This window comes from Capricornis sumatraensis, chromosome 8 (assembly GCF_032405125.1).
Source record: "Capricornis sumatraensis isolate serow.1 chromosome 8, serow.2, whole genome shotgun sequence".
Taxonomy (NCBI): Eukaryota; Metazoa; Chordata; class Mammalia; order Artiodactyla; family Bovidae; genus Capricornis; species Capricornis sumatraensis.
Window position 1 is genome coordinate 91,521,003 of NC_091076.1, and position 9,864 is coordinate 91,530,866.

General features: G+C 40.4%; 1 protein-coding gene across 2 annotated transcripts; it reads left to right on the forward strand.

Moving 5' to 3' along the window:
- The first annotated feature begins 5,637 nt into the window (after nt 1-5,637).
- On the forward strand, nt 5,638-6,633 carry LOC138082964 (keratin-associated protein 9-7-like). 2 transcript variants are annotated; one of them, XM_068976480.1, is made up of 2 exons: nt 5,638-6,494; nt 6,597-6,633. In XM_068976480.1, the coding sequence occupies exons 1-2, from the start codon at nt 5,638-5,640 to the stop codon at nt 6,631-6,633; spliced, it is 894 nt and encodes a 297-aa protein (XP_068832581.1). The 2 variants fall into 2 exon arrangements, with proteins under 2 accessions (XP_068832581.1, XP_068832582.1); XM_068976481.1 differs by having other exon boundaries at nt 5,638-6,435; nt 6,550-6,633.
- The last annotated feature ends 3,231 nt before the right edge of the window (nt 6,634-9,864 follow it).

Sequence of the window (9,864 nt, forward strand, 5' to 3'; positions counted from 1 at the left end):
GCATTGTTGGTAAGAACAAAAGTCTGAAATTGAACTGTATTGTGACTATGGAGGAGAATGTCTCTGAGGTAGAATATATGCACCAGGGCTTATGTTACAGAGCATCATTTTGTCATGAAGAACACTTCTTGAGCTATTCTTGCAACTTTTCTATAATTTTTAAATTATTTTAATAAGGAAAATGAAGTACACTTTTATGGCAAAACAGACCATCCCTATTGCATATAGACACACCTTGTTTCTTAGACAAAATTTCAGCAAGGAGGGAAGAAGGTAAAAAAGAAAGCAAAGCTATAAGAACATGTTTGGTCGTGCTCTTTTTCAGTTATTTAAGTCTAATTTCATTGCATTCGGGTAAGAGAGAAGTTTATATTATTCCACTATAAGAGTTTTCTTTGTAATCTATATGTTTGTGAACATCCTGGAGATATATAGATATATATATGAAAATTATGAAAAGTTTGTCAGGCATGCCTGCTCAGTCATGTCTAACTCTTTCAATCCCATGGACTATAGCCTGGAAGGCTCCTCTGTCCATATGATTTCCCAGGCAAGAATACTGCAGTGGGTTGCCATTTCCTTCTCCAGGGGATCTTTCTTTTTTTCTTTTTTTAAACTTTTTATTTTTACTGTATTTTACTTTATAATACTGTATTGGTTTTGCCATACATTGACATGAATACACCACGGGTGCACATGCGATCCCAAACATGAACCCCCCTCCCACCTCCCTCCCCACAACAACCCTCCGGGTCATCCCCATGCACCAGCCCCAAGCATGCTGTATCCTGCATCAGACATAGACTGGTGATTCGATTCTTACATGATAGTATACATGTTTCAATGCCATTCTCCCAAATCATCCCACCCTCTCCCTCTCCCTCTGAGTCCAAAAGTCCGCTATACACATCTGTGTCTTTTTTGCTGTCTTGCATACAGGGTCATCATTGCCATCTTTCTAAATTCCATATATATGTGTTAGTATACTGTATTGGTGTTTTTCTTTCTGACTTACTTCACTCTGTATAATCGGCTCCAGTTTCATCCATCTCATCAGAACTGATTCAAATGTATTCTTTTTAACGGCTGAGTAATACTCCATTGTGTATATGTACCACTGATTTCTTATCCATTCATCTGCTGATGGACATCTAGGTTGTTTCCATGTCCTGGCTATTATAAACAGTGCTGCGATGAACATTGGGGTACATGTGTCTCTTTCAATTCTGGTTTCCTCGGTGTGTATGCCCAGCAGTGGGATTGCTGGGTCATATGGCAGTCCTATTTGCAATTTTTTAAGGAATCTCCACACTGTTCTCCATAGTGGCTGTACTAGTTTGTATTCCCACCAACAGTGTAGGAGGGTTCCCTTTTCTCCACACCCTCTCCAGCATTTATTGCTTGCAGATTTTTGGATCGCAGCCATTCTGACTGGTGTGAAGTGGTACCTCATTGTGGTTTTGATTTGCATTTCTCTAATAATGAGTGATGTTCTCCAAAGACATACGGATGGCTAACAAACACATGAAAAGATGCTTCAGGGGATCTTTTGGACCCAGGGATTGAAGCTGCATCTCCTGTGGTTCCTGTATCACAGGCAGATTCTTTACCACTGAGTCACCTCAGAGTGCATATAAATATCAATTACATCTAAGTTGATAATGGTTCTACTCACATTCTCTATTTCCTTATTTTTCTCCTTAAAATGACCATTCTAAAATAAATAAATTAAATAAAATAGGGTGTTAAAGTCTCTGCTATAATTGTGATTTTATAAATTTTAACTATGTATAAAAGGTTTTTTGCACTTAGTTTCAACATAGCTCGAAAGCATTTATGATAAAAAGAAAGTTACAATTTATATAGACATAAATTCATATACAGTAAGAAGTCACAAAGTGAAGACAAGAACAGGTGTTAGAGATTTTGATCTAATTGGGCCACAGTTCTACAGCCATTTGTTTGTTTGGAGATGGTTGGTGTTTTGCCTGAAGGCAGGAAGACAGCTAGGAAATACCCCTCCTCCTTAGAATGATCGTAATGTGTTTTGAGGGAGTAGTTTTAAAATCGTAATTACATTATAAGATTACTCACACTCTACTTCTTTCTGATTCACTCCATCACTTTGTCTTATGCGGTTGTAAATTATACACTATCCCGTGAATTTTCATACATGACACGTTTTATTTCTAAGAATCAATCTCTATACTTTACCTGTCTTCAACAGAATGATTTCTCTTTCTCGTCAATATCACCAATACACTCTGCCTGACATGTGTCTTCCTTTTGAATCCAAGATTTCATTGTGAGTTACATTGTAATGGGAATTGGGTCACATTTGACTTAATTCTTCCCAAAAGGACCTTGCAGAGTGGTCCTGTAGTAGAAAGGAAGCTCTTGTTTTCTCTCAATAAACTTGCAGGCAAGGAGGGGAATCTACTTTTGGTGGTGGGGGGCGGAGTCATTATTTAGCATTTTCTCTAATACAGGGTTTGATTGCTATGTAAAGTCAGTTTTCTTTGTTCACATGACAGAAATACAAGTTTATCTCCAGTTCATGATCAACACTAACAAAATAAAGGGCCAAAAATGTTTCTGATACCAAATGTTTATGGTCACATAGTTGTTCCATCACACAGAACTCACTGCAAAGGCCAGGTCATGCACAGCAGTCATGGGATTAGGAGCCTGTCCCCATGAACTAGAGTAGACATTTGATCATCTGCCTGAATGTCAAGGTAATAGGCACAGAATCTGGAGAGTCTCTGTGGTACTCAGTTTAAACTGCTTCTTTTAAAACAGTTTTTTGGTGGCATGATCAATGGGATGGACAAACACAGTGACAGATCAGAGCCAGTCCAGATGCTGCGGTCAAAAGAAATGTAAAAAAAAAAAAGATGACTACACTGGAATACTGGTGGTTGACTCGGGGCTGGGGTGAGGAATGAAGTTCAACAACAAGAAAATCCTTCATGTTGGGAGACACCAGGCAGTCTGGCAGCAGGCTGGGCAGCAGCAGCCAGACACTCCACAGCTGGGGACACAGCAACTGGAACTGTAGCAACAGGGGGTAGCAGCAACTTGAGATGCAGCTGCTGGATGCATGGCAGCTGGGGTGACAGCATGTGGTCTGGCAGCAGCTGGGGTGGCAGCAGGTCTCCTGGCAGAGACTTCGGCCACAGCCCTGGTCAGAGCAGACGGAGCCACAACAGGAGCTGACCATGGTGTCAGAGGGTGTGGGTTCTGGGTTTCCAGGAGAGTGAGGTTCTCCCAAATCCTGCTGTATACCCTGACGAGGAGATGTCATCATCATGCCCAAGATTATTTTCTAGCTGCTGTTTATCATGTTTAATGGGAAATTATCAGACATTTTGACGCGGCATCTGGTTAGCTTTGGTATTTAAAGAGTATGCTTACTTATCTTTATTTAATCATTTATGCCTGAAAAGGAGCATTTGCCTTTCTTTTCTTATTTTATCTTCATCCCATCTGCTCCCTCTTATACTTTCCAAAATGTGTTATTTGATACTCTGAACATTATCATTCTTTAGCCTTAATGACATGTAACTTCTTGTACCCAAAACCGACACACAATAACAATTCTTGCTATTTGGACAATACTTAGATCCAAATATGGATACGGTAATGCACCAAAATTCAGACCTCAATATACTTTAGCAAAGTGGCTGGTGGCAAAATCAGCATCTAACACACTCATAACTTATGAAGAAGCTAAGCAATATAACTGGATTTAAGGCACATGGCTTCAGATTGTTCAAAATACAAGTGGTCACTGTTTCAAACCAACATCCCAACATCCCAATTACTCAGCCCTATTACAAATTACTGCTAGTTCAAGTTCCAAGCTAGTAAACGTGGAGTTCTCCTTTATTCAAGTGAGTCCATGTTGATTCCCATCGTTTAAGAGCCATTCTCAGGGCAGAGGCACAGAAGGGAAAGATAATATTCAACCCATCCCACTTCTGCTATGATTCCATTCTGACTGAATGGACAGCAGCAGATTATTTGACTGGATGAACTGGTAGTGCTATTACCCAGATACTGGATCTACTAACCGGGGGTTTATACAACTTTGCCACCAAGACCAGGATGCCCAGCAGCAGAGGCATCAGAAATCCATAATTGCAGTCAAGTCAGAGCCAGTGAAGTATCAGGAGCCACAGTGTTAATCAGTGAAATAAATGTGCTCTTTCTTTCAAAATGTTACGAATATGGAAATTGCTAAATATCCAAAATATTATGCTTTGCTCCACTGGGTCATTGTTGTCCCTTTTGTTCCTGCATGTATAATTTATTGACATTTGTATATTTTATTGGCTTATAACATTGAGTTTTGCTTGCAACATATTATATTTAGATTTCTGTATACACCACGGAATGATCATCATCAAAGGTATGGTTTTCTCCACCATACATTTGTCCACCTTTACCCACTTTGCCATCCTCCATAGCCTTTCTTGGAAACTACAATTCAAAGAAAAATATTTTAGTTGTCAAATTAACAGCTTTGAAACAATTCCCTTTGCCGTTAAATATATTAATAAAGATAGCGTCCCCAGATCAAGTTTGTTATCAGGTCTGTCAACAGATTTGGAGTTAAGCAAGGAAAGATAATGTTTAATATAGTGAGTTCAGTTCAATTCAGTTCGGTTGCTCAGTCATGTCCCACTCTTTGCGATCTCATGAACTGCAGCACGCCAGGCTTCCCTGTCCATCATCAACTCCCGGAGTTTTCTCAAACTCATGTCCATTGAGTCAGTGATGTCATCCAACCGTCTCATCCTCTGTCATCCCCTTTTCCTCCTGCCCTTGATCTTTCCCAGCATCAGGGTCTTTTCACGTGAGTCAGCTCTTTGCATCAGGTGGCCAAAATATTGGAGTTTCAGCTTCAACATCAGTCCTTCTAATGAACATCCAGGACTGATCTCCTTTAGGATGGACTAGTTGGATCTGCTTGCAGCCCAAGGGACTCTCAAGAGTCTTCTCCAACACCACAGTTCAAAAGCATCAATTCTTCTGTGCTCAGTCTCTTGTTTTTAGAAAATGAGATACCAAGTGGAAAAGCTTCCTACTCATAGATTTATCAGTCATTGAATTTTGTGTGGCATAGATGAAAGCCTTGTTAAAAAGTAACTTTAATTCAGAAGGTATTAAAATATGAGTTGAATTCATCACTTTTGTTTCACCTATCTTGAGGGGTGAATCCCAATATAAGCAGCTCCAAGAGGAAAACGTAGGTGGGGACAACGGCTCTGAAATTTTCTACAAATTATCCTGAACTGACTGGTGACAAAAGGATGAATTCTGCCTTGAGAAATGATGATTCATACTTAAATAAGGGTATGGATGTTGATGGTTTCTCCCGTTTCTGGAAATAAGTTCCTATGGTTTAATATTAACTAGGAGAATAATCCTATTTTCAGAACAGTTAGGGAACACTTCCTCCTTAGGCAATTTTCCATGGATCATGAAAAAAGTTATAAATAATAACAAGGAAAATTCTGTTCATTGGTCCTAAATTTGGGAACCAGAGTATAAAAGGTCTAGTAGAGAAGAGGTATTCAGATTCTGAGAAATTTGTCTCTGCTCAGAAGCCACCCCTCCACACCTGACACCATGACCCATTCCTGCTGCTCCCCTTGCTGTCAACCCACCTGCTGCCGGCCCACCTGCTGTGAGTCCAGCTGCTGTCAGCCCTGCTGCCCCCCAACATGCTGTCAAACCACCTGTTGCAGGACCACTTGCTGCAAACCTACCTGTGTGACCACCTGCTGTCAGCCCACCTGTGGTGGGTCCAGCTGCTGCCAGCCTTGCTGTCTCCCTGCCTGCTGTCAGACCACCTGCTGCAGGACCACCTGCCTCAAGCCTATTTGTGTGACCACCTGCTGCCAGCCCACCTGCTGTGAGTCCAGCTGCTGTCGGCCTTGTTGCCCCCCAACTTGCTATCAGACTAGTGAAAACACCTGCTGTAGGACCACCTGCTACAAACCTACCTGTGTGACCACTTGCTGCCAGCCCACCTGCGGTGGGTCCAGCTGCTGCCAGCCTTGCTGCCATCCTGTCTGTCAGACCACGAGCTGCAGGACCACCTGCCTCAAGCCTATCTGTGCGACCACCTGCTGCCAGCCCACCTGCTGTGAGTCCAGCTGCTGTCAGCCCTCCTGCCCCCAAACTTGCTGTCAAATCACTGAAACCACCTGCTGCAAACCTACTTGTGTGACCAGCTGCTGTCAGCCCACCTGCTGTGGATCCAGCAGCTGTGGACAAACCTGCGGTGGTTCTAACTGCTGTCAGCCAGCTTCCTGTGCACCCGTGTACTGCCATAGAACCTGCTACCACCCCACATGCTGCTGCCTGCCTGGGTGCCAAGCCCAGAGCTGTGGATCCAGCTGCTGCCAGCCTTGCAGCCACCCTGTCTGCTGTCAGACCACCTGCTGCCGCCCTAGCTGTGTGACCATCTGCTGCCAGCCCTCGTGCTGTGGGTCCAGCAGTGGTGGACAAATATGCAGCAGATCCAGCTGCTGCCAGCCTTGCTGCCACCCTGTCTGCTGTAGGACCACCTGCTGCCACCCCAGCTGTGTGTCCACCTGCTGCCAGCCTTCCTGCTGCTGAAAATCTCACTGAAGAACCACCATCTCACATATCAACCTGGCTGTTCCTTGGACAAATTCACTTCCAAATGATGCTGAAAGCCAGAAGTCTATTATCAATTTTTTTTTCTTATTCATCTGCCTATATAAAAGCTCATGAATCAGCTTGATGGAATGTAGAGGACCTCACCCTGATTCTCCCCTTCCTATCTGTGTGGGTGATGCACCAGCTTCCTGCATCACTATAATGGAGCATCTTGGCTTTGACTTTGAAATCTAGATCTTCACCTCCTCTCTACATGTATTTTAGGGGAAAAATCCTCATGACTTTTTCTTTAGTTTCTGATACTTATCTTCATGATAGTCTTCATAACCATGTATCTTTTCAATATACTGATTATTTTTTATCTTACTTTCTTCTTTTCATAATCACTTTGAGTTGTCTCTCTAGATGCAGGGAATTTTACCTGGGTTTCTAAATAAATCTTGTGCCACTATTCATCCCATACTGTGTTTTTGGTTATTATACAGCATCTGAAGAAAGAAACAGCAACTTACTCCAGTAGTCTTGCCTGGGAAATCCCATAGACAGAGGAGCCGGGAGGGTTATAGGCCAAGGAGTCGCGAAAGGGTCATACATGACTTGGCTGCTAAACAACAACAGAATTTCTGATGTAAGGCTGAGCTCATACAATCCCCCACAAATTATTTTTTCCATCTCTCATGTGAGAAAACCTCCAACTTGATAAACTATCTCAAAGTGAACGCATGTCACTATTATCAGGTTAAGAAATAGAACTTAACCCCAACTCTTTCAAATATAACTCTCAATAGTACAGAATTGGTCACTTTCCTTTTATATTACAATTGTCACACTCATCCATGTCAATTTTGGGTAGTTCATTCATTCTCCTTGCTGTATAATCTTCCAGTGATTGAATATGACACATTTTATTTATTTACTATTGATTTATATGTGGATTGGTTGCAGTTTGGGGATAATGAAAGTAATGTTGTCATGAACTGGTCCTCTGGTGCACATAGATTAACATTTCTGTTGGATAAATATCTACAAGCAGAACTGCTTGGTCAAAGTGTTTATACTGTTCTCTGTAGAGGTCTTTCCCACTTTTACCATAGTTCTTCTTTTAGTTACTCGATAGTTTATGCTATTATAGAGTACAACTTAAAATTTTAATTTCTCAATATTTCTGACATATATAAAAGTAATTAATTTATGTATGCTGATATTATAACCAAACTTCCTTATTACTTCTAAATGTTTATGAATCGATGGGCTTTAAAAAAATCTTTTTTACGTACATAGTCATATCAACTGCAGTTGACAGGATTTCCCCTCTAAAGTTGAACTTACAGACATAAATAGGACTAGAACCAATTTATACAAAGACACTTTAGAGAGAAAATGTGATATCAAGACTAGCAGAATTTCCTCAAGCTTGCAGGGGATTTGAAAAATGAATGTGTGCTTCTTCAGTGGGGATGGGACAGTTGGCTATGGAAGGTCAGAGTCAGGAGAGGCACACATACAAGGTTTGGCAGTGCACAGGCACAAGGGGCCCTGCTCCTGAGTCTTCCAGTCCCTCAGGAAAGACCACGTGTTTGACAGGAGTGCATGGGATACTATTCAACATTTTGCTCTTCCTAATACTTATTTTGATTCTTTGCTCTCACAAAATGAACTTCTAGTTGCTGTTTGACTTTCCCTTTAGATACTCCTGCACAGAGAAATGACGGGTCTAATCGACTGTGCAAACTGTAGTCATTACAGTTATGATTGTGGCTGATGCGTGTGTGGGTGCACGTCTGCTCAGTTGTGTCCAGCTCTCTGCAGCCCCATGGACTACAGCCTTCTAGCTCCTCTGCCCATGGCATTTTCCAGGCAAGAACCCTGGAGTAGATTGCCATTTTCTTCTCCACGGGATCTTCCTGACTCAGGGACTGAACCCAGGTCTCTTGTGTCTCCTGCATTGGCAAGTGGGTTCTTTACTAGGTGAGCCACCAGGGAAGTTGAATTGTGATTAATAAATTGGCATTAGTCTATGGAATGGATAAAATTATTATGCCTCAAGAGGGGTACGTGAATCAGAGCAGATTTCTGAGTCTGCAAGAATCAGTTCAGAGACTTCTTTGGAGCATAATATATTTTGCAGGAAGTTACTTAATTCTTTCTACTCTGTCATCACATTCTTAGGCCAAAGAACAATTTTCTTTAGATAATAGTCTTTCTCACACTAGATGCTTACAAATATTTGATGAAGACGAATCCATGAGTGGCTGGGCAACACCTAAGGCCAAAAAGAAAAAAACCCTCTTTGCATTCTAAATTGCAGCTATAAAATGCTTCCACCCCCCAAATATTATATATATATATTATATATCTATAGTTTGCAATTTGAGACTATTGAAAAAGTAAAGATGTTAAACTAGTTTAACTAAAAATATTTATGTATGTCTTTTGATAAATATATAAATAAATATTACATATAAATATATATTTACTTACATAATTTTATATATTTGTATTTTTGTTGCAAAACACTAATTATAGAATTGCTTATGGAATTTTGTGGTCAAAATGTTTATGCTATTGGATAACCTAAATATATTAATGTAATGCAAATATTTACAGACCTAATGAAGAAATAGACAAGTATATGGTAATAGTTGAGGACATTAATAGTCCGCTCGAGGACATTAATTTCACCACTGGACAGATCATCCAGACCAAAAAATACACAGGGGACTATTGGCTTAAATCACACCATATATAAATCCATCTTGACAGACATATATAAAATACAGCTTTCAAGGGCAACATAATACATATTTTTCTCAAACACACATTTTACATTCTTCAGGATAGATTATATGTTGGCTCACTAAACAAACTTGTAGTAAGTTAAAAAAGATTGAAAATATATAAAGTATACTTTGAAACCACCATAGTATCCAACATTAGAAAGAAAACTGGAAAATTCACAATGTGGAGATTCAATAAAATGCAACTGGACAACCAATGAATCAAAGAAGAAACCAAAAGAGAAATTTTAAAATACCTTGAGACAAATGATAATGGAATTACAGCATACCAAAACGTATGGGGTGCAGAAACAGAAGTTCTAAAAGATAAGCTCACAGCAATGAATGCTTGAGAAACAAAAAAATTTCAAATAAACTGCCTAAGTTTACACTCAAGGAACTAGATAAAGAAGAGCAAAGGAAGTCGCAA